The sequence below is a fragment of the Equus asinus genome, chromosome 20 (assembly GCF_041296235.1).
Source record: "Equus asinus isolate D_3611 breed Donkey chromosome 20, EquAss-T2T_v2, whole genome shotgun sequence".
In the NCBI taxonomy this organism is placed as follows: domain Eukaryota; kingdom Metazoa; phylum Chordata; class Mammalia; order Perissodactyla; family Equidae; genus Equus; species Equus asinus.
In genome coordinates, this window is record NC_091809.1 from 41,620,567 (window position 1) to 41,645,952 (window position 25,386).

The 25,386-nt window shown below is 44.7% G+C and overlaps 1 protein-coding gene across 2 annotated transcripts; it reads left to right on the forward strand.

Annotated features, from left to right (window-relative positions):
• Window positions 1-445: 445 nt before the first annotated feature.
• SCN3B (sodium voltage-gated channel beta subunit 3) lies at window positions 446-24,903 on the forward strand. 2 transcript variants are annotated; one of them, XM_070490033.1, is made up of 7 exons: window positions 446-464; window positions 1,372-1,451; window positions 8,904-9,067; window positions 11,731-11,956; window positions 15,987-16,125; window positions 20,381-20,466; window positions 20,840-24,903. In XM_070490033.1, the coding sequence occupies exons 2-6, from the start codon at window positions 1,397-1,399 to the stop codon at window positions 20,442-20,444; spliced, it is 648 nt and encodes a 215-aa protein (XP_070346134.1). In that variant the 5' UTR covers window positions 446-464; window positions 1,372-1,396; the 3' UTR covers window positions 20,445-20,466; window positions 20,840-24,903. The 2 variants fall into 2 exon arrangements, with proteins under 2 accessions (XP_070346134.1, XP_044608932.1); XM_044752997.2 differs by lacking the exon at window positions 446-464 and adding an exon at window positions 529-948.
• The last annotated feature ends 483 nt before the right edge of the window (window positions 24,904-25,386 follow it).

Consider the following 25,386-nt stretch of genomic DNA (forward strand, 5'->3'; position numbering starts at 1 on the left):
CCTACATCATTTGCGCTGACCTTTGGATCACCTCACTGAGTGAGGAGGTGAAGACGGAACAGGTGCGCCTCACCGCTGCGGCGCTTCTCCTAAACAGGGATTGTCTTGCTGCGTTCAGTGTGCCTGGGACAAATTAATCAAGGCTAGACAAAGGATAGACTGGGAGGACAGGAGGGTATAGGGTTGGGGGAGAGAAGCCGGGAGCCATGTACATTGTACATTGCAGATTACATCATTGCCTGAAAGACATTTGGCCCTCCCCTTCCCGGAGCTGGAAGCGAGCTTGTCTGTGCGGGAGCAGGAGTGGGGTTGTCTGGAGAGTGTGAATTGGTGGGAGGTGTGACCGTGCTGGTGAGAGAGGTGGAGATGTGAAAGGGAGACCTGGAGACAGCCAGCGAACAGAGAAATCGCGGGGGCTGGAGGTGTTTGCGCGGTTGCGGGCTCCGCCCCCTGCTCAGCGCCTTGTAGGGCCCTGGGAGGGGCACGCCTGTTTGGGGGTGGGGAGTGTGTGCACGGGGGGGTGGGTCCGTGGTGGCGGTGGGGGTGGAGAGCCGCCTGCGCATGTCAAGGCTGACTGAGCATACACGGTCAGGGGGCCCTGGAGAAGGGCAGCCAGTCGCCCGCCACCCAGGGTCCGGGCCCCGGCACGATCCGGGGGCGAGCTGCAGGGAAGGACCCACCCTCCCTACCGCACTCCACCCCCCACCTCTGAGACTATCGGGCAAACAGAAGCTTCTGCCTCCTCCTCGGTCCCTCTGGACCTCTCCGGGGAGCCGAGGGCGGGTGTGGACGGCACCAGGGTGGAACGAATTTTGTAGCTCAGACGGGCGGCCCCGCTGGCTTCGGGTGTGGGGACACGCCCAGCTGGAGAAGCCGGTCACGGCGGATGAAGCCGGAGCTCCCGGGTCTTGGTGGATCCTGGTCGGAGCGTAGCTGTTCCTAGGGGAGGTGAGAGGTGGATCAGCATGGAACCTTTCGACAGCCCTGCAGCCTAGAGCCAGCCGTGCTGCTCACTTCCGAGCTGAGCTTTCTCCGAGGCGCAAACAGGAGAACCAGCCGTGCAACTGGAATTTGAAGTTCCGGGGTGGGCGGGGAAGGTACTGTCCGTGGTGCTGAGCCGGATCCCGGCAACCGGCTCCGGGGAGAGCGCGAAGCCGCTGATCCGCTCCCTCGAATTGGGGCGGTCGGCTAGGGTAGCTTGAAGCTGAAACCCTCGCCCAGCTCAAAAAGCCTGCAGAGCCTCCCCAGTCACCGGCGCTTGGCCCTTATTTCAGTCAGAAAATCGCCCCCTTGGGGCAGTTCGTCCCAAAGGGTTTCCTCGAAAGTGTCTGAGAGGGCGCAGTTCTTGACCGAGGGAATCTCTCTGTTTAGCCGTGGAAGCCATCCTCTGAAAAAGATGCCTGCCTTCAACAGATTGTTTCCCCTGGCTTCCCTCGTGCTCATCTTCTGGGGTAAGTACCAGCACCCTGCCATGAGAGATGCAGATAACAGTAATAATGCTAACAATGATAACACTTATTGATGTCGTTGATAACAAAAAGGAGCCCTGCTTGGCTCCCCTCTGTGCATGTCTGCCAGACATGGAGATCCATAAGGGGTTCCATGGGAGCTGAGATTTTAAGAGTGGAAAAACAGCTCCTCACTCTCCTGCTGCTCTATTCTTGAACTTCCCCTGGTGGTTTTTCCACCCTTCCTCCCATTTCCTATTAATTCCAAAGTATTTTTTTTTTCCATTTCCCTTTGCTGAAAGGGAATGCAGTCACATTGGTTATAAAAAATCTCGGTTGCAGTTACATTTCATTTCTCAGTGAGGAGTCAGTGGGTCTTCAAATTAATTTCTATATATTACAAAAAAGCCGGATGCATGCATTTTGACAGTGAAAATACTTTAATTGTTGACCCATCTGTTTATTTTGCTACGGAAAACAGGTTTCAGCCATTTGTACCTAGGTATTAGACAAACAGGCACCTGGGAATTGCATCTTTCTTCTTTTTTGCGAACATGTGGAGCTAAGGTGTTTTGGTGTTTGGGGAGCTGGGTTTTTTGCTTTCAAAGATGAACAGGTTCTTGCTTGTCTGCTGTGAGGGAATGAGGTGACCTTTTCTCTCCAAATAAGAGAGTCCTGCACTTGCACCAGTAAGGCTAAGCAGAGCTGTGCCAGAGATGGGCTTGGAGTGGGGTGCCTGCAAGTGTGTAGAGCAAGTCAATGAGTTTACATGATAACATCGAATATATGATTGAGAGAATGCTTTACTGTGTCAATGTATGCTTCAGTGTTTGAATGTGTGCTAGTGTATGTCTGAGCATGTTAGTATGGGCATCTGAATGGATTGGCAAGGATGTAGTTGTGTGTGTGTGTGTGTGTGTGTGTGTGTGTGTGTGTGTGTGTGTGTGGTTGTTGTGTAATTCTGGGCATCTCTGCCTTGGTAACTCTGATTAGATCCTCAGGTGAAATATAGGCACTCTTCAGCTGATATATTGCTTTACATGATCTCAGCAACCTTCCTCCATGCTAAAAATCAATAACCAGGATAATTAGATGTGATTGTGCCCACTTTCCCTGTTAAAACTAGGCATGTGGGATAATGCTCCCATGATTGCTTGAAACCCATTCTGCCTGTGCAGTTGTGGACATGCTGATGGGAATTGCCTCTTTGCCTTAGTATCACTTTATTAAGCCTCCAGGACTAACTCTGGCAGCCAGCATTATCTGGGTTTTGCATGTGACTAGAAGCAAAGCCAAGCTTCCTGTTGAACAAAATGCCGGGAGATGGGCCAGGAAGGACAAAGAGGGAGAGTAATGCCAGTCCCAAGGGCAGAGTCCCCACCATCCATTCCCAGTAGAGTAGACCAGACCTGAAGATGAAGCCGACATTGTAGGTTGTCAATGATGTCACCTGCCTTGAAAATTTAACGCTGGGATTTCCTCAGGGGAGGCTAAGACTAGGGACATGAGGCTTAGGAGAGATTAGTCTGGCTGGATAAGAAAGAGTTGGGGTAAAGCAATGGGAGACGAAGTTGTGGAGGAAGGTTGGGGTGAGATTCTACAGAGCCTTTCTTCCCAAACCCTAATTTAAGTTTTCAGCATCTCTGCCTGAATCCCAGTGGAGGGGGAGAGCATGCTATACTCCAAGGACCTTTTGACTAGGACTTACAAAACCTGGATTGGAGTCTTAGCTCTGCCAATCGCTTACTATGTAACAACCTTACAGTACCTGGTTCCTCATATCCAAAGTTTGGAAGTTGGGCCAGATGACCTCTAACATCCTTTTCAGCTCCACAACTGAAGAATAGGGAAATATTTACAGAATATTGCTAAAATTGGCAGAGTGTCCATTCCACCCCTTCCCCAAAAAACCTTTGGAAGAAGTCTGTACATTACCCCTATCTTTCCTCATTCTCAGCTTCTCTGTAACCTGAACACTGGTTCACCAAACTGAGAAGCTGCAGAGGGAAGGAGAGACGGTTCAGGAAGCCTGGCCATTAAATGTAAGATAAAGGGCCTCACTTCACAAATATAATTTCATTTTATTTGCATGTAATTCTAGTATTGGAAAGCACTTAGCTCTCCAATACTAGCTTTCTCCCTTCCCAAGCTGATTTTTCACATGATACAAATATGAATGGAAAGAACATATTCCATTCTTCTATGTTTTTTAATTTATTTACTGTTTTTGAGGAAGATTAGCCCTGAGCTAACATCTGCCACCAATCCTCCTCTTTTTGCTGAGGAAGACTGGCCCTAAGCTGACATTATGCCCATCTTCCTCTACTTTATATGTGGGGCGCCTACCACAGCATGACTTGCCAAGCAGTGCCACGTCTGCACGGGGATGCAAACCAGCAAACCCCGGGGCGCCAAAGCAGAACGTGCGCACTGAACTGCTGCGCCACTGGGCTGGCCCCATTCTTTTATTTTCTACGTGTATTGAAAAAACTTCCATTATTCCCTTTAACAAAGTGTATGATAAGAATAATAATAAAAACCTTACTCTTGCCTGGTGCTTTACAGTTTACAAAGCAATTTTCAATCCATTACTTCTTCTGGTCCCCATATCAATCCTGTGGGAGTTGCCAGGGGAAGAAGCATTATTTCCAATTTAGAGAATGAGGAAATGAGCTCAGGGAGGGGAAAGGACTTGCTACAGGACTCTTGTCTCCTGATTTCAGCCTTCCAGTGCTGATTCCAGCACATCTGATGGACACATGTACTGCTATGCAGGATTGCCTGATGGGCATCAGTCCGCTTATCCCTCTCCTGAGCCACCCTCCCACCCCTCCCCCATGCCATTACCTTTCCTGGGCCTCACTCATCTTTCAGCTCTTAGTGTCTTCTCTGTACTTCCTCTCCAGCTCTACTCTCCCAGATGTCTGCTGTGTTGGGGAATGTTTCCCTCTCTTCTCCGACTCGCCCATCTTGCATCCCATTCTTTTAAGGCTCTGCTAAGTGACTGTCTAATCTCATAGACCAAGTCATTTCAGGGTTTTAATATTTGAAAATAACTTCATTTATAGCCCCCTTTTGGAAAGTTTCTACATTCTAGTCAAAGCCTTTATTATGTTAACACAAAAGAAAGCATTCTAGAGCAAGCTTAGGAGGGGCAATATAGCAATGCCCAAAGAAGAAAAAGATTTGGGGTATTAGAGGAGTTGGTTCAATACACATTACTATCCACCTCATAATAGATTGATGCTATTCCTTAGTTAAATATAATCATCATTAATACCTCATATTCTTCATTCTCATAAGTTTCTTCATTATTACTATGGACATTGAAGAGGAGACCAAAGGTCAAATGATTTGGCCGAAATTATTCCAGGAGTTTATTATTTACAGTCAGCAATGTGGGTTGAATACCTACCATATGTGCAACCTTTTCTTGGATATCTAGAGAATTTCCTAGAAAGAGAGGCAGTGGTATACTGGAGATTCTTAGGGCAGAGAAATAGACTTCACTTCTTGATGGAAGGAGCAGCAAGTCATATTGCAAAGGACAAGTAAACAGAGATGAGAGGATTTTGTGGCCATTTCGCAGTGTACTATCCAGAACCTCATAAGCAGAGTTCTTATGCCTTGAAACTGGACTTTGGCCGGGAGAAGGGAATCCGTGGGACTTGCTCTCTGATGATATCTTGGATTATTATCATCTCAGGTGCAACTCAGGAAAAAGAGAGGCTGCCATGCCATATTCACCATCCTGACTGCATACATTCTGTGCCCCCTCCTTTAACTATAAATGAACGAACCGTGTCCTATATCAAGACTAACTCACCTACTTGTTCACTAGATCACACCACCTCTTACCTCTTCAAGGATGTTAGTCCAGCAAATGATTCCTTTTCAAACCCCAACAGCTCACTACCACCTTCATCCAAGCAAAACCAATGAACCATCTCTCAGTCTGATCACTGTACCAACCTCTTAACTGTCCTCTTTGCTTCCACCCCTGTCTTTCCTCACCTCTTCAGTTCATTCTCAACATGGCAGTCAGATCATGTAATTTTGTATAAATCATATCATTCTTCCATTCAGAACACTCCAGTGCTCCCCAAGTCACTCCAAGCAAACGCCAGAGTTCTAATCATGGCTTACAAGACTAGCCATGATCTGGTCCTACCTTCTCTCTCCTACCTTGTCTCCTTCTATTCTTGCTTTGTTCCCTATACTTTATTATGTTCTTTGCTTTCAACAAACACACTGTCACCCTTGGACCCTTGAGTTGCATTTCCTCTGTTCAGCACATCTTCACACAGTTATTCATAAATTTTCTCCGTCATTTCTTTCCTTGAGTGCCTGCTTGATGTCGTCTTCTCAGTGAGGCTTTCTCCAATCATCCTATGCACTCTCTATCTCCTCTATACTCTGTTGTGTTTTTTTCTCATAGCACTTATGACAATTTAGTGTTGCTTATCTTCTCCTCCCTCCACTGGAATGTAGACTCCATCAGAGCTACAGAATGTATGGTTTCTGTTTTGTTCCCTGTTGTATTCTTAATGTCTAGAACAGTGCCTGGCATACAGTAAGCACTCAATGTATTTGTTGAATAAATGAATAAATAAATTAAGGATAAAAATAACATTACCAAAGTGATATTTATACAAAGTATGTTCATATAAATTATTCCATAGGATTCTCATGACAAATCTATTAGATATTATTTTCAGCATTTTGTTGATGAATAAACTGAATCTCAGAGAGGTTAAATAGTAGGTCTTCAGCTGCCAAATACCGTCTTCATCCTGCCTCTATAACTGTAACTGTACATTCTTTGGTACATCTTACTATTCTGCTTTTGAAGTCATCATTATTGAACTAACTTATCTTTATCGTGTGTCATTAAATATGAATGTGCCACAAGGCTCTCTGCTACACAGAGTTTTCAATGCACACTCGCTACACCTTTATCCACTCCAAACTTTTGTACAGACCATGTCTTCTTCTTCTTCCTCTTTATTTTTCACCAGACTTATAATCAAGACTTCAAACTCACCCCTGCTGATCAGTTCTCCCTAGTTGTGGACTCTCTCTCCATTAAAGTGATGGTCCATATGCAGAAGCAGGAGACCCTCTTGCAAACTGCACAATAAGACAGCCCCAGGTTGCCTGAGAGTTTTAAAGCCAATTAAATTTATTTTACCTTGATATTTTAAACTTTATCATTGTGCCACTAGTTTTTAAACTCTGTGTTTAAAAATAAAATTTGTTGGGCCAGCCCCATGGCGCAGCAGTTAAGTGCACGAGTTCCACTTTGGTGGCCCGGGGTTCACCGGTTTGGATCCCAGGTGCGGACATGGCACTGCTTGGCAAGCCATACTGTGGTAGGCGTCCCACATATAAAGTAGAGGAAGATGGGCATGGATGTTAGCTCAGGGCCAGTCTTCCTCAGCAAAAAGAGGAGGATTGGCGGCAGATGTTAGTTCAAGGCTAATCTTCCTCAAAAATAAATAAATAAATAAATAAACAAACAAATAAATAAATAAAAATAAAATAAAATTTGTTGCCTTCTCAGTCAGTCAAATACAATATTTCTTTTGACTCAAAATTAGTCAGTCTCATTTTAAGCTCTAAATTAAGCTTTTCTCTGCTTTTAGAAAGAATTTTCTGCCAGTAGATAAACAGACTGACCATTTACATTGGACTAGTTTTTATTTTTTAATTTTTTTGGTGAGGAAGACTGACACAGATGTTAGCTCAGTGACAATCTTCCTCCAGCAAAAAAAGCAAGATTGGCCGTGAGCTAATATCTGTTGCCAGTCTTCTCCTATTTTGTATGTGGGATGCTGCCACAGCAGGGCTTGATGAGTGGTTTGTAGGTCTGCACCCCAGATCTGAACCCATGAAACCCAGGCTGCCAAAGCGGAGTACGCGAACTTAACCAGTGGGCCAGCCCCTGGACTAGTTTTTAAATGGCAATGTGTATTTTTCCTTTTTTAGGGGTTCTGTTTTTATTATTAACTCATGAGAAGGTAGCATCAGAAGTGGCCTTAGAAGTCCTAGTTCAAGAATCCTTAGCGGTCATCTCGCTTTTGAATCTTTCAGACAATGAGGTGTAAACTCTCTTACCAAATAGTGTTTTGCATTTGTGAATAATGAGCACCAGAAAATTCTTTTACTTTTTTTTTTAATTCAACTAAACTTACTTTCTTGTAACTTTTGGAGTTAGACAGAATCTATTTTCTCTTTCACAGGGCAGCCTTCAAATATTTGAAAACAGATAAGCTCTGTTTCCAAGCTAGACACCCCTAGTCCTCCTGTTTGTTCCTCACCACACCAGTCCCCATCTTGTCCCCCTCTGGGCATGTGCTCATTGCACAACTTCCTTTTGTAAAATGTGACACCCTGAACTGATCATAATAGTCCAGATTTGTTCTGAACAGTGCAGAGGAACTGTTCCTCCTTCGTTCTGCACATTGTACATCTGTTAATACAGCCCACATTTGCTCTTGCTTTGCTGGCAGCTATGTCTCACTTTTGGCTCGCTCAGAATTTGCAGTTTGATATATTTGCCTTTTTAATGGGCCATAAGTTTCTAGAGGGCAGGAATTATAAATGCAGACCTCCGTGTGGCATGCAAGGTGTCCCGCAGTCTGCTGTCTCTCCAGATTTTAACTTTGCCTCTCTCTACTCCTCTGCACGAGGCATTGCTCCAGCCCAGTGGTCATCTCACTGCTGCTCTGTCCTCCACTGTGCATCAAAACTACGTACATTTTTCGTAAAATACAGATAGAACAACTCTCCCTGGCTTTAAAACATTTGACCCCTCGTATTATGAAGGACATACAGAGCTTGTCACAACCTGGGTCCTATCTACATTCCTAGCCTCCAGTCTCACATCCTTCTCTTCGTCTTTCCCCAGCCCAACCAGGAATAATTGCCCCTCCTCTGGGAATGGAGGTCACTCGCCATGGTCTGGTTTGATGATACTAAAGAGGATGTGTTCTCTGCTAGACAATAAATGCCTTTAGGGTGTGGTTAGTGTTTTGTTCATCTTTGTGTCTCAGCCTAGCATTAGGCCTGGCATACAGTAGACTTCAGTGGATGTTGGTTGAATGAAGGGGCACATGGATGGTTAGTGGACGGAGGCATGTGTGCCCTGTCTCCCACCTAGACTCTAAGTCTTCGAGGTCGGGGCTGCACCACATCCCTACTGCTTCCCCGCGGCTTTCAGTCAATTCTGGGCCATCCAGGCCTCCTCTACCCCACTCCCTCCCTGTTCTGAGCATGGATACTCAGGGCACAAGCGTGAAGGTATACACACATGTACATGCTATTTTCAAGTTTGTCTCATGATTCTTCCTTCTTTGTCTCTTCTCCCTTCTTCCTTGTTCTCCAATGCCTCTTTCCTGGTGTCCTCTTCCCCAATACCTCCTGTTTCCTCCCTGTCATCCGACCTCTCTCCAGCCCATGTCTGCTTCCCCGTGTGTGTCGAAGTGCCCTCGGAGACGGAGGCCGTTCAGGGCAACCCCATGAAGCTGCGCTGCATCTCCTGCATGAAGAGGGAGGAGGTGGAGGCCACCACGGTGGTGGAATGGTTCTACAGGCCTGAGGGCGGTAAAGATTTCCTTGTATGTCTGACTGCTGACTCTGGCCTTTCTTTTGCTGGCCTCTGCTGTTTTGTGCCTGGCTCCCCAGAGTCTGGGGAATGGTGATCTGACAAACACTGGCTCTTTCTCTTCAAAGCACTGACAGCTCCTCAGCAGACAACTGACAGCCTTAGTTTAGCCCAGCCTCTGTGAAAGGAAGGGCGCCTGGCCAGCTACCAGCATTCCTGGTTATAAGCAGAGGAAGGCGGAGAAAGATAAATAGTATTTGGAGCCTAGTGTGTGCCAGTTACCCAACCAGGCACTTAGCAGGTGTTTTCATTTCATCTTCCATACCATCCTCTTGGGTGGATTAAATTAGTGAAAATGGAAATAACACTAAGCATCATTATATGAGATAACACAGATTAGCTTATTCAACTCTCACAATCCCAGTGAAATAAGAATGACAGGGATGACCACGGCTGATATTCAACTGGTACACGCAGGACAGCCACATCAGTGGGTAAAATTTTAAATATTCTATAGTGGACACTTGCTGTGCCAGGCCTCCCAAGTGGCCCCACCACCATCCTTCCCACCAGGAGCCCCCAGACTTCCCATGATCTGGGAACTAAAGGATCAGCCCCTGACAGAGCAGTGAGCCTCCAAGACTCTGCCCCTGTGCTGTGCAATGTCAGTTCTGATTGGTTGGTGTTGGTACTGACATGGTCATTACATACTTAGAATACCACCTTGGGGATGACCATTATTCACACCTTCTCTGTCTCTGGAGCCAGGCTGCCTGGGTTTGATTCTTTTCCTTTTTTGAGGAAGATTAGCGCTGAGCTAAAATCTGCTGCCAATCCTCCTCTTTTTTGCTGAGGGAGACTGGCCCTGAGCTAACATCCGTGCCCATTTTCCTCTACTTTATATGTGGGACCCCTACCACAGCATGGCTTGCCAAGTGGTGCCATGTCCGCACCTGGGATCTGAACCAGCCAACCCGAGGCCACCGAAGCGGAACGTATGCACCTCACTGCTGTGCCACCGAGCCAGCCCCAAGGGTTTGATTCTTGACTCCACTACTTACTAGCTATGTGTCTTGGACAAATTACTTAACCACTCTGTGCCTCACTTCCCTCATCTCTAAAATGGGAATATAAACCATAGCTACCTCATAAAGTTGTTACCACGACTCATAAGCATTAATATTTAATGCATTTAGTAGTCTAGTTCTGGAATATAGGAAGCTTTATATAAATAAGTGTTGCTAGAGAAAAGATAAATATACATAAAGGAGGCAGCTGAGGCTCAAAGAGTTACGTTAGTAAGAGAGCTTGGCTTGAATCAGGTGGTCTGACAGCAGATACAAAGCCCTTTGTACTGTACCACTTTGCCTTCCTGGAGGCAAGTTTCTCCTCCAAGACTTTAATGGAGACGACAGCAGTGTGAAATTGAGTTTTGCTTGCTCTTCTGTCTAGCTTTCCTAAAACTGAACTCATTTCCAACTCTAAGCTTTATGGGCCATTCTGATGTAGGTTTGCCCCAATCAGCTGCCAGAACTGGAACCAGTAGACCTCCAGCGCCTGGCTCAGGGCCGACCATGACTGAGGCTAGTCCCCAGGTTTCAGGAACCTGGATGTCTTGGCCAGATGTGAAAGCCCCATGGGCCTCAGGCCTGGTCTTGTGTCAGCTGCCTACTCTGCTCCCAGGCCTGCCCAAAGTGAGGAGAAGGTGGCTCAGAGGAAGGAGGAGAAACTTATGAAATTGTGGTGGAAATACAGAGCAATGCCAATGAAAACACTTGTGAAGATGGAAATGTTCCATATTTGTGCTGTCCAATACAGTAGCCACTAGCCACATGTGGCTGTTGAACACTTGAAATGTGGCTAGTGCAACTGAGGAGCTGAATTTTACATTTTATTTAATTTCTAGTAATTTAAATTTTAACATAAGTAGCCACACGTGGCAGGTGGAGACGAGCATGGATAGCACAACTGTAGAGGAAAAAAAGGTGTGTCAGAAGGCAGAAGTGTTTGAAAAAAGAAATTTAGAGACCACATTTCGGTTATAATTCAGCTCAAAGCAAAAGACCTGATGTGTGCATGTTGGTTGGCAGCTCTCTGCTCATCTGCAACACCTTAGCACCCCAGTCACCTTCCTGTGGCCTGGCCCAGACTGCCCACATCCCCTCAGTGGGGACCAGCTCAGAGTCCAGGGTTTTCTGATGTCTTCATGGCTAACGAGACTGCCTCTGTTGGTCTCTGAGCCTGGTTTTCTCCCTGGCTGCCCCCATGACACATCTTACTCTTTTGCTCTCTCTATTTCCTTCCAATCGTTTCTTTCTCTCAGTTTCCCCACCTGGTCTCTTGTATGCTTCACTGACTTTCCTTTGTTCTCCTTCTTTTCATCTCTTTTTTCCTGCCAAGCTTCTTCCTGCCTGCCCCTTTCTGCTTCTCCCCTTGCCATGTCCATAGGCCCTGGCACCTGTTTGCCTTTGTTTGTCTTTCCCTGTCTTTACTCTCTTCCATGCCCTCCTCTGCCCCTCCTCATGGCACCCCTACATTCTGAGCTCCTTCTAACACTGCTGCCTGTCTTCCCTGTCCATGCACGATTCTGTTCCTTTTCTCTGCCCTGTCCCCATCTCGGCTGTCCTACCCTCTCCTCTCTCCTGGCCCTACCCTCCTCTGCTTCTCTACCTGCAGATCTATGAGTATCGGAATGGCCACCAGGAGGTGGAAAGCCCCTTCCAGGGACGCCTGCAGTGGAATGGGAGCAAGGACTTGCAGGACGTGTCCATCACTGTGCTCAACGTCACCCTGAACGACTCTGGCCTCTACACCTGCAATGTGTCCCGGGAGTTTGAGTTTGAGGCACATCGCCCCTTTGTGAAGACCACACGGCTGATCCCCCTCCGAGTCACCGAGGAGGGTGAGGCTGGGCCAAGGGGTCTCTAGGGTGCCCTGCTCTTGGGTGGGGTCCTGGGGGGGCAGTGGGTTTCCACACAAATAAGACTCTTGCAGAGCACAAACATCAATATATTTGGAGTGGTAATATCTAAAAATGTCACCACTGGCTGGTCTTCCTGTAGTGGCCAGCTTCCTGCAAACTGCCTGACCAGCTTGCCTCTTTGTGCCTTTCCTCAAAGTAGAAAGGCCTGGAGATGATAGTAGCATTACCTGCTCCTGGCCCCTTGACTCTCGTCCTTGGAGGAGGAGGACAGCCTCCACGAAGCCTAAAGTTGCCAAAACAACTACGCCTTCTTCTGTGGCCTGTATAGAGTCCCGGACTCAGTGGGCTCAGACAAATCTCATGAGGTTATCTAGAGGTCTACCCTCCTCTCTGTAAGCCACACATACCTCAAATTAGTGGTGCTCAAACTTCGGCAGGCCTCAAAATCCCCTGCAGGACTTCCTGAAACCCAGACTTTCTAATTCTATAGGTGAAGCCTGAGAATTTGCATGTCTAACAAATTGCCAGACAAGGCTGGCACCACGCTTTGAGAACCACGGCTCTAAACCAAAGTTTGACAGTCTTTTGTCTTCTGTCTTCCTCCACAATAATCACACAAGCACCCCTTCCTCTATCTGTGTCATCTCTCATTACATAACCTCATTCTCAACTGGGAGAAGGGGAAATGTTGATTGCTATCCAGTCTTTAGTTTAAAATCTTCAGATACCCACAGCTTGTTTCTTGTTATGGTGGGAAGTCCTTTCATCAACCTAACTCAAGTGTTTCTGTTGCAATCAAGTCCAGGATCTTGAGGGTGAACTTAGAGTCTTCTCATACATTGTTCTTGTTCTGCTTTCAATGGACTCAAAGAACTGTGGCTTCTAGCCCTGTGCAAATGTTCCTTCACAGGTCAGAAGAGTGGTGTATGCATCTCCCTTTGTGTTTTCTCACGCAGGCTAAGTGATGATTCCATTCTACTTAGCCTTTCTCAGACAATCTACTTCCAGCACATTCTTAGCATTATCACTGCCCCAAGATGCAGGACAGTGAACCGGCCATAGCTATGGGGCACGAAAGAAAGAGGTCAAATTAAAGATAGGGTCTTCCTAGAAAAAGATCCCAGGAATCCTGTCCCCCAGGCCACAAGTTTTTGTTTTTTATCATGTGATTGTGATACAATTTATGAAGCCAACTTGAGAGCGAACGACCGAGTAAGATAACGATTCAGACAACATGACAACATGACTAAAACGGAAAGTAGGTCCATTCTGAAAGTGCAGAAGGACTCTCAGGCCACTTGAATCTAGACTTAATGGGCCACTTCCCCTCTCTGAGCCCCTGAGTCTCCTCTTGTGTACAATGAGGGGTCGGACTGGCAGCTCTCTCAGCTATTTTTCTGTTCAGAAGTTCCATTATCCTCTTCTGTTTACACGCCTCTCCTCCCTGGGGGAACGGAGCCTGGTGCCCTCTACCGTTCACCATCAGGAACTGTTGGCTGGTGACTGCCAGACACTAGGAAGCTGCCTCTGTATCTCCATCTCCTGCTCTCTCTGGCCTTTGCCTCCAGAGATCCTAGAGCAGCCCGTGCAAAGTGTGTCAAAGTCGAGCCAGGCCGCCTGCTGGGCACCAGAGCCAGTCTTGGGTAAGAATAGAAGGAAAATGTTTGCTGTCAGAGCCACAGAGCCTCTTGGGATGATAGGGCTGGAAGGAAGCTTGGCTCTTATTTAATCCAGGGATTCTGAAGAAAGAGCAGGCATCACGCAGGGGGCTTTCCTTCGGTGTAGACGTCTCCATCCACTTATCTGGGTGTGAGTTCAGAAGGCTGGGTGAGGTGAGGTAAGTGTAAGTTAAAATGACTTCCCAGTGATTGGAGGGTGCAGTCCTGGTGCCCTTCATTTTGTGGCTGGGAAGACAGAGCTCTGGAAGAGTGAGGGCCTTGCCTAGAGACATGAAGCAAATTAGCACCAGAAGCAGGACCGCAGTCCAGATCTTTGGCCTCTCAGGCTAGCTCTATTTCCATGGCATCTTTTCCTTCTACCACCATCCCACTCCCTGCCACCTTTTCTTTCTTTTTTTCCTCTGTGATCCCTTAGCAGCCCCCTCACACATCCTCACTGCTCTCATATTGCTCAGAGCTACACACTCCACCGTGACAGAGCCCACTGCATCTCCTCCATTCCTGTGGTCCCAGAGAATCTCCCTGGTTTTCTTCGTTCAGACTAGACTTGTTCTGGTTTAGGCTTTCACCTCCTGGCTCTAAGACAGAAATCCAAGGCTCCTCACCTAGAGGTGACTGAAAATACTGAAGATAGCTTCCTGTGTTACCGCTTCTGGGCTACCGCATTTAAAAAGAGAGTGTGCTTTAAGCCAAGCACACCACGAATCAGGTAGAAGCAAGCCCATGAGAAGATATTTGATGTGTATGGCATTGTCCTGTGCCTCGAGCTGCGTCTATGACCTCCAGCTAGGGAACCTGGATGATCATGGAGCCCTTGGACTGCTTCCCTGAGCTGAGGGTTATGGCTGTGGCTATGCTGGGCTTTCAATGAGCCAGGCCTTAGGAATGACTTGGGCCCTATGAATAGCCGAGGACCATGAATCTAATTTGCTGGTGGGAACTAGCAAGGGGAGACGTGGCTGCAACTGCCTTCCTACTAGGAAGGAATATATATCAGGACATTTGCCATGTATCATCTTTCGATTGTCATTTTTGTTGATCATGAAACAACAAAGATCAATATTTATTTATATTCATTCATTCAACAAATATTTATTACTCTGAGTACTTCAAATATTCCAACATTAGACAACAGGCTGATAATTCAGAAATAAATGATATACGTTCTCAATAAGCACACAGCAGAGAAGAGTGATAAACACATCCCAATACAACCTGAGACGTGTTATAACGGATGGATGAAAATACTGCAGGAGAAGGATGTGCATAACTCTGCATGAGAAGCTGAGGAAGGTTTCACAAAGGAGGGGGCTTCAGTGGAGTTTGGAAGAATGATCGAGAGGCTGAAAAGCAGGAGGGCATGTTAGGACAGAGGCAGCACTTAGGGTATGAGAAACAATCTAGGGAGAGGAAAAAGGAAGAAGAAATGTCCACAGATTCCAAAACACCAAAATGTGTATAAGATGAGAAGTTTTGCTGGCCAACTGAATGGAAATGAGATGAGAAAGGCTGGATTATGAATGACCTTACGTGCCGTATTCATAGAGACTGGACTTTATCTTGAGGGCGGCATGGAACACTGAAAGGTTTAAGAGGGGAAATGGCAGGATTAGATCCATGTTTCAGAAGGAGAATGTGAGGACAGCCTTGTTAATACATGGAATCTTCCAGGGCTCATTGCTGTTTGGGTTTGGGATGACCTAGAAGGAAGGTGAACTGGGAAGGTCCCTGCTTCTAATCCACACTAGTAGAGAACATGCCCAGATCACTGGTGGGCTGACTGCACTGGCCCTGTTTCCGATGCTCTCTCCCTAGGGCTACTGCCCTCTGCCCCCCTCCACTCAGAGGACACAGGCAGTTGAACTAAGACTTGTTCCTCACATGTGTGTAGACTTTCACATCTCACAAGATATTCTTAAATACATTAGGTGGTGTAATGGTGTGGATTATTATCCTCACTTTACAAATTAAGAAACTGAGTCTCAAATAAGGAAAATGACTATTCACACACCAGTAGGTAGCACAACTGGGATGCAGCAATACACATAAGCCACTCAGCTCCAGCATTTCTTCTGCTGCTCTATTTCTTCTTCTCCCACCCATCATTCTCCCTCATCCCTCCCTTCAGAGCATCTGAAGAATGTCAGTGAGAAAGCAGGCAGGCAGGAGGGTCAGAGGATATTAAATCTCTTTAACACCTTCTTGAGTTCCTTTAGACCCAGTGCTGATTTAAGCCATACTCAAAAGTAGTCCTCATATATCTCTGACCCCGATGACAGCTCTGGGTTTACTGGACACGCACATTCTGAGCCTCACTCTCCTCCTTGCAGCTGGAGAGGACTTCACCTCTGTGGTCTCAGAAATCATGATGTACATTCTCCTGGTCTTCCTCACCTTGTGGCTGCTGATCGAGATGATATATTGCTACAGGAAGGTCTCAAAGGCGGAAGAGGCAGCCCAAGAAAATGCGTAAGTCCAAAGATGCCAAAATAATGATAGCTAGCACCTTCAGAGTACTTGCTCTCGCAGGTGAGGTACTGAGCCGTTTACATAATCCTCCTCCACTTTCCTCACAACAACCTTTGAGGTAGGCAGCATTAATTTACCCCTTTTCCAGATGAGAAAACTGAGCCTGGGAGATTTGCCCAAGACCCTTATAAGAGGCAAAGCAAGGTTTGAATCCATGTCTGCTAACTGTTGGCTTGTACTCTTAACCACTAATGCAAAGCCCATCAGCTTCCACCACAATCCCATAAAATTAGCATTATTATGACCATTTTATAGATGCTGAAGCAGACTCATGGAGGTTCAGAGGCTTGCTGAGGCCACACAGGTAATGAGAGTACAGGCTAGGATTTGGACCCAAGCCTCTCTGTTTCTAACGTCCAAGCTCTTTCTGTCACACTCAGCTGTTTGCTCTACATACGGAGCTCATCAGGCCCTTTACTAGCTAAGGAGCTCCAAGCAACATGCTCTTCCCACTGGAGCTTGGCAATGATTGAATACCCAGAGTAGGGGCTCTCTTTCAACGTCCAGACTGTACCTCGCCCATTTTCATCAAGGCCCCAGTCACTCGGAAATGAGCACATGTGAGAAATAATGGGACCCGAGAGTCTAAGAGTCCATGGTGGCCTATTATTTGGGGAGAGAAAAGGTAGAAAACCACCCTCACAGATTTACAAGGTTAGCAAAATTTCTGAGGTGATAACCTAAAAACTCCAGGCTATTACCACCTAGAAATGTTTGGTAAAATAAAAGTATGATTATGCATGACATCTATGATCTCAGGGAAGGAAAAAATTACAATTGCCAGAGGGCCAGCCTGGTTGCATAGTGGTTAAGTTCATGCATTCCATTTTGGCAGCCCAGGGTTCACAGGTTCAGATCCCAGGTGTGGACCTACATACTGTTCATCAGGCTGTGCTGTGGTGGCACCCCACATACAAAAAATAGAGGAAGGTTGGCACAGATGTTAGCTGAGAGCCAATCTTCCTCACCAAAAAAAAAAGAAAGAAAGAAACCAATTACAATTGACCAGATAGAAAGATGGAAAGAAGGGTATGCTAGGGGAAGTTCTCATTCCTGGTGACGTAGCTGCTTGGAGAGGAAGTGCCCACACTTGCACAGGCAGTGCCTCACTTGGACTGAAGTGCCTGCCTATAGAGCTAGTGCCTACAATTGGGTCTGCACAAGAAACAGAGTTGGAACTGAGGCCTCCAGCAGAACCAGCATCCTCAGAGAGCCATAACTCACACAAAGGATAGATCAGAAAATAATCAGTCCACCAGCCCAAGGAAAAGCCAAGGAAACTTATCTATCTTGGCCTGACTCCAAGCAGAAACATAAAAGATTCTTGAGAATCAGAACCACAAGCCTGCTCTCACATCATTTGGGATTTAAATTTATACTACCCACATCGTCCAGGAACCCCTAAGCTGAGAAATTCAAGAAAAAACATTAGTCCCCAGACAGTGATAACTATGTAGAAGCAAATGAAAAGTCATTCTGAAGGGACCCACTTTCAGCTGAGGCTTAACAGGATTCCCCAGATAAAGCACTGCTGAATCTGACTTCACAGGCTGATCCAAAACTAAAAGACACAGCAGGAAACAATCCAGCATGAGCAAGAGAGGTACCAAAGGGCAGGATGAGATCCCAGGACTTTGGACACAAGAAGGACCTGATAGAATATAGGAAATAAGTTTGTTTAAAAGAGTTAAAGCAATAAAAGGAGGAGCCCAAGCATAAGAACAGAGTTAAGTTGCTAAGAAAAAAGAACAGACAGATTTGAATAGGAATAAAAAAAAAATCTGGAAATGAAAAACATAGTCAATAGGGGCCAGCCCAGTGGCGCAGTGGTTAAGTGTGCACGTTCTGCTTCAGCAGCCTGGGGTTCGCCAGTTCAGATCCCAGGTGTGGACATGACACCGCTTGGCAAGCCATGCTGTGGTAGGCGTCCCACATATAAAATAGAAGAAGATGGGCACAGATGTTAGCTCAGGGCCAGTCTTCCTCAGCAAAAAAAAAAAAAAAAAAAAAAAAAGGAGGAAGATTGGCAGCAGTTAACTCAGGGCTAATCTTCCTTAAAAAAAGAAAAAAGAAAAATATAGTCAATAAAATTTAAAAGTCAATGGATTTGTTTACCAAAAGATTAGATACTGGTAACCAGAAGATAAATGTAAGGAAGTTATGGAGAGTGAAGCACAGAAACATAAAACGATGGAATATCACAAAGAAACATGAAGGAAAAAATGAGAAGATCAATTAGAATAGAACTGAGAAAACGGAGGAGAAACAACATTCAGAGATACAGTGGCTAAAGAAAGGCGTGATTCTTCAGATTCAGGAAACACAATATGTCCTGAGCAGGATAAATACATATAAATCTAAACCTAAACACCAACCATCTTTAAACTGATAACTGTCAGTTACTAAGACAACCTATGGCAAATATCATCTGTGTTGCAACTTTAGATGCATTGCCTACAATATTAGAAACATGTCAAGGACACCATCTCTCCCTCCTTCTGTTCAATATTGTACTGGAGGTCCTAGGGAGTGTACTAAGTAAATGCAAAGAAAAAAGAGTAAGAATTGGAAAGAAAGAAACTAAATTATCACTAATTACCCCCAATATGATTACCTACACAGAAAACCCAAGGGAATCTATAAACAAACAATTAGAACTAGTAAGAACATTCCACAAGATTGTGGATGCAAATGAAAATATCAAAATATAAAAATCACCTATATTCCAGCCAAAAAATTTAGAAAAAGATTTAAAACATTTTTTAAAATTTCAATTACAGTAGCAACAAATACTCTACAATAACTGGGAATAAATCTGATAGAAATGAACAAGACCTTTAAAGAGAAAATTACAAAACTTTACTGAAATTCTTAAGAAAAGCCAAATAACCAGAGAATAAAACCTCCTACTAACATGGCAATTCTCTCCCAAATTAATCTGCAAATCCATTGAAATTCCAATCAAAATACCCATTAGATTTTTCAACAAACTTGATAAGCTGATCTTAAAAGTCAAATGGAAGGTCAAGGGTCAAACCTGGTTTAAACTAAGGGACAGACAGATAGTAAATATTTCAGGCTTTGCAGGCTTCACAGGCTCTCTGTCCATATCGTTCTTCGGTTTTGTTTCTTTGTTTGCAATCCTTTAAACTTTCTCAGCCCATGGGCCATAGTTTGCAGATTTCAAAGAAAGAACAGTAAGGTTGGGGGAAGTGGCTGGTAGGACTTTTCCTATCAGATATGAAGATTTCTTATAGACCTATTAAAGAGTTTGTGAGACTGACATAGGCATACAACAGGGACAAACAGAACAAAACAGAGAGCCCCTAAATTGATGCTTATATAAAAAATTAATGTGTGACAGAGATGGCAGTACAATCACTGAAGGAAGAATGAACCATCCAGTAAGTGGTGTGGGGACAATTCCTTATCTATACAGAAAAAAAATAAAATTAGATTTCCCATCTCTCTCACTAAACAAAAATAAATTGTGAGCGGATTTAAGGACAAAGTAAAATGTAAAGCTTGAAAATTCTATTAAGGAAATATAAGAGACTATCTTTGGAATGGAGAGGAGTTCTTAAAATACAAAAGGCACAAATCAAAGAGGAAAAAATGATAATTTTGATTACACTATGTGTAAAAATCTTTTGTTCATTACAAGAATCCACAAGCAAAATTTAGAGACAAACAACAGACTGGGAGAAGATATTTCAAGACATGAAACCATCGACCAAAAATCAATGAGAAAGAGACAAATATCCCAGAAGGAAAACTGGCAAAGCAAATGAGCAGTCAAATTACAGAAGTAGAAATCCAAATAGCCTATAAACTTATGAAAAGTTGCTCAGCTTCACCAGTAATGAGCGAAATGAAAGTTAAAGCAGCTATAAAATATAATTTCACTCCCATCAGTTTGGCCAACATTTTAATCTAACAATACTAAGTCCTGAGAACAATGTGGGTAAGCGAGAAGACTCATACACTGCTGACGGAAGAAAAATAAAAACACTCTTATTTTTCTAGTCCGCTAAAAGGGCCATTCTAATTTTCTCTTGGGAAACACAGCCACAAGGAAATGCAGAGCTGTTCTGTAGACATCCTTGTTCCTGTGCGCTTGCTCCTTTCCTTTTCTTGTGTTCCCACCTTTGGGTACAAAAGCACTAACTCTCTTCCCCTATCTGTCCTCCTATAGGTCTGACTACCTTGCCATCCCATCAGAGAACAAGGAGAACTCTGCAGTCCCAGTGGAGGAATAGCAGAGAAGGGCTGTGACTTGAGGTGATGTACAGCGAAGGGGAGGAGAAGGTGGATAAGGATTGCAGGTTGTACAAGTGACCTTGTCACCCACAACCAAAGTGACTTTAAATTTGGTCCCTTAGATTAGATTTCTAACCTACCCAGAACCCCCACCCTTGGGGTACTTCTTTAAGCTGATGCCCAAATCACAAAGCTGTGTGTGATGTCAAGCCTTTCAGAAGGCAAATTGCTTTGGCCTGAATGTTGGGGCAACTTGAAGTCCTTACCCATAGTGACAAAAAGTAATTCTCTCACTCCCTCCCTTGTAAGGATCGTGGATTTGGTCCAAGATTCTTTGGCTAGGCTGGACTGGGCTGGGCTGGAAATTCTCAGTGAGTTGTTTTATTATTGGTAGGTGGCCTGAACACTGAGGGACCGGATATCCCTGGTTCAATGATGTCAACAACGTCAGGAGGGTGCCCTAGGGGCCACGTCACTTCCCTTCATGCATCCATCCTTCTGTTCATTCATCATACATCCACTCACCTCTGAACTTTCACCTCTGACTTTCTAACTCCATCGGACCTCTACAAACCATAAAACTTTGCCAGAACTGAGGAGCCAACATTTCTACATGGACTCAACCTCACCTAGTCCTAGCTTTCAAGCAAGCAGCTCCCATGCCAACTGGACTTCTTCCCTGTGGTCCAAATGACTTTGTACATGTGCTGGAGGTGGCACACCCCACTGCCCCTAACTGGCTGGAAGTGGCTCATTCTCCATTGCTGCAAGTGAATGGATGTCTTAATGGAAGGAAGCAGGAATGATTAATTCGGGTTAAAGCGAGAGTGTCATGAAGTGGGATTCTTTGAAGTCAGTTTTTCTCAAGTTTCTAGCCCACTTGGCTAGAGCATCAGAGCAAAGCATGCCTTTCTAGGTTCTCCAGTGATAGAAAGTTCACCAGCTATGGACTAAAATGTTCTCTGGAGCTTAGTACTCCAGAGCTAGATCCTGATAGGTCTCTAAGGCGTGGGGTGGACTCAGTCCTTCATGAAGCCAAGGACAGGAGACTTGGGAAGAATTGAAAGCAACTTAAGTAACTCGTAAAAGTCACAGAAAATATTCGTGATCCTATTAGGGGAATGTATGCTCCCTTCCCACAGGAGCACACTGCCTGAGAGAGCTGGGAGGCATTATTTTCCTGTGGGCACTGGAACTGAGATTCCTAAGTTCCTCCTCGTAAAATGTCTGTGGATCAGTATTATTTCTCATTTTATAGGAGGCAGCTGAGACTCAGATGGGGCTCAACTGAGTAAGAGACGTCAGAGGACAAACTGGAGCAGAGATGAGCCTTAGCTGCTGCCCAGTTTACACTTTGGGAGATGGGATAATTTTCTTTTTAAAAAGACTTCGATCCTGAGCTTGACTCTGGCCATGCCTCTTTCACAAGCACAGGTTGAGGTGGATTGCCTGGCTGAGATGAACTCTCATAGATTCAGGTAACTAGAAATTGGCCCAAAAGGCAGAGAGAAGGCCATGAGGGAGACTCGAAGAATTTCCTTAGTGAAAAGATTTGTGAAGCTGAAACATGCTCCAGAAGGAGATTGCATCTGGGAATGACGTTTAAACTAAGAAACATGCATTTTCGTCTGAGAGGGATGGTGAGCGAATGAATAAGTGATAGAGGCAGCATGGGCTAGGTGGCTTCCAAATATTTCACCTGTGAACCCACAACATCCAGGGGTTTTTTTCCCCTAGATTTTGGGAAAGCAGAGGAACACTGGAAAAATTTTAGTTGATATCTCATGTTTGATTTTAATTGAGTGAGTGGTCCAAGACTGATGTCCTTCAGCACCTAGCGATGCGCGAGGGGAAGGATGCTTTATGAGATATGAGATGAAAGTGACTGGGATTCAGTGAGAGACATGTCCCTCAGATTTGCGGGAATATATAGGGAAAGATCAGACTCCATTGGCTGTGGCCCCCACCTGACAAACTCATTTTTTCATCTCTTCCATCACTGAGGAAGTACTTGAAACAAGTCCTTGTTCACATAACGAAGAGTCCGATTTTATTGAAGACAATAGTTTCAATAAATTCAAGGCTCTTCTTACTGGTAATTTCTCACATAATATCTCTGAAATATGGGACAGAATATAGATCATTCTTCTTACTTTATAATTAGGAAAATAGGTCTGGATTACTGCGAGGTTTTCCCAGTCACACGGCTGGTTGATGGCAGAGCTTGCAGTAGAAGCAACCTCCTTCCTACCACTCCACTTTCCTCTTGGTTCCAGCAGACCATTATCCAACTTGTAATCAACTTTTATCTTTTAAAAAAGCCCAACTCAGATGTTTCCTGAGTGATTTTTAATGAGCTGAATGGTACCTGTCATTTCTCTTATGTATCCTTTACAAGTAACTTCTCTATTATTTTCCTTTCTTTAACTTCTGAACTCTTCTCATCTTAATACTTTCATTAGAGCTATATGGTTTACAGAGCATTTTCATTTCAGTTATCTTATTTCTTCTCCAGAACTAGCCCTGAGATGGATATTACTAATACCCATGTAACAAGTGCAGAAACCAAGGCTGTCTGAGGCTAACTTCACCAAATCCTAAGTTCACATAGCTGGTAAATGGAGAGCTGGAATCCAGGTCTTCTGACTTCTGGCCCAGTTCTCTTTCCACTTAAACCATAGCTGCTTCCTTTCCTCTCATTTTTTAATGTCCGTCTAATCTTTGTGTCTCTTGCTTGTGCTGAAATGTTCACCATCTTCTCTCACTCCTAATCCCAGTTGACTGCTCCTCTACCACTTTGCTTCTTGGCAGATGCTAGAAATGTGCTTTGAGATCAATCTCATTTTGGTTTTTCCTTTCTAGTTGGTTTGTATATCATTATTTCTCCTGAATTGCGATTAAACTCCTTCCTGGGAGACTTGATCCTGACTATAAATCTACAAGGTACTGTGATCACTCGCCTGCTTCATATCCTCACCCACCTCCCTGTTTCTCCCCATATTCCTACAAAGGACCCAGACTAATGTGCACTGCTCTGGAAGCTTTATCTGGCAAGCTATTCTTTTTAAAGGGCTTAGAAATGTTCTCAAGGGCTATTATCACTTTAGGAACCCCATCTGTTGTCTTGGTGCTGGATATTTCCTATGACTAATCCTCAGTAACACAATTCACTAAAGGCCAAGCTAGGCTGGCTCTGATTTTTCCCTTTCCTACTGCGTAACAGCTGTGAACTTGATTGCTCAACTCAGTTGGTCCTGTAAACACCTTGCCCTACTGACCTTTACTGTCAGCTCAGTCTTGTATCGCAGCCCCAACTCCTGCCTGGAAACACCTTGACAGTGCCAGTCCCTACCCCAATCTTTATTGTCGGTTTGTTTAAAAGCATTATCCTTTAATTTCTCCATCCCCAAACATCCACACATCCAGCTTTCTGATTCTCTGAGTTTCTGGTTTCTCCTTAGATGACAAACTAGAAATGTTAGTAGGAAAGGAACTTTTTCAAAGCAGGAATATACTGGAAATATGTGTAGAGCAGTGAATGGTTAAGAGAAGACAGTAGCTCCCTCTACTCCCCCCAAAACTACTAGATCAAAAAGCAAAATATACCCATCTCAGAATCTCTGAATCCACTTGACATAAATCAGAGAGAAAAGGCTATGTAACTGCATCTTTACAGGAAGGAGGATGAGATTTAGACATCTTTCAGAATATTTCTTGGTGCCCCTTTCCCAAGTTAACATGGAAATTGAAAAATAAAAAAAGCTTTCTTCTCACCTCTTTTTGTAAATGAAAAACCCCCAACCCAGTGAATTCACCTAGTCACTGCAAATGTATCTGAATAGTATTTGGTGTGTTCGTTACTCCAATCATCCACTCATTCTACATTTCAGCACCCACTCTTTGTCAAGCACCAATCTACACTCTCAGTGTGCACCATGGTCTTAGGGCTGAAAAACACCATCATCCAAGCCTTTCCTAATCTGTAAAACTCTGTGGTAGATAACTCACGTTGAGTTTTCCCCTCTTACTTGAGTTTATAGTAGCACCCAGTAGACAAGCAACTTAAGCAACTCTGAGTTGTAGACTAGACTCAACCTCTCTTACAGGCTGGCAAACCCTCAAGGCTGGTAATACTCTTCCCCAGAGTCATCATTTGGCAAGAGCTGCATCTGCTGGGCAGTGTGTGTGATGGGAGGGAGGCCGCTGGAGGACAAATGCTTGTAGGTCTGTGAAATGCCATCAAACACAATTAGCAAACTCTCACAGTCTTGCAACTGATGGAACTCTTTACCACAATGTCACCTTCATATTGCTTTTTCTTGATTTTCCACAGCCAATCTCTTTCTGAACCCTAGAAATGTTGTTCCTGACCACCCAACCTCTTGACAACCTAATGCCTGTATGTAGTGTTTTTCAGTAAATTCCATGTTTGTGTCAATAAAGTGTCTCCAAACACTGCTTGCTCTGGTTTTGCTCTATGTGTCTTCTACATAGACTATGGCTTCTACCTACCTCCCCAGCCAGCATGGATTCCTGAATTCACAACCAGCGAATATACGCCCAGAGAATGACAATCCTCCTCTACCCAAATACAGAGGAATCCAAGAGTCGTTTGTGTTCTCAACTGCCTGACATCAAACAAGTTTCCTACCAGGTGGCGAAGGGCTAACTGCAAGGAAGACATAATGAAGGGAGGGGCCACATGGCTCTCAGCTCTACCAGCTTAGGTAACATAAGCCAATAAAGCAAAGCTGTCTCCCAATGTCCATCTTCCTGGAAGTACTAAGGCCCCAAAAAGGAAAAGTGCAACAAGAAATCATCATTGGGATTTACAGTCCACCATAATCTCCTATAGTAACAACAGTACTGATTAATAATGAAACAAAAAATTATCTTAGTATAGTACCAGCCACTATACTAAGAAATACACACTCATATAAT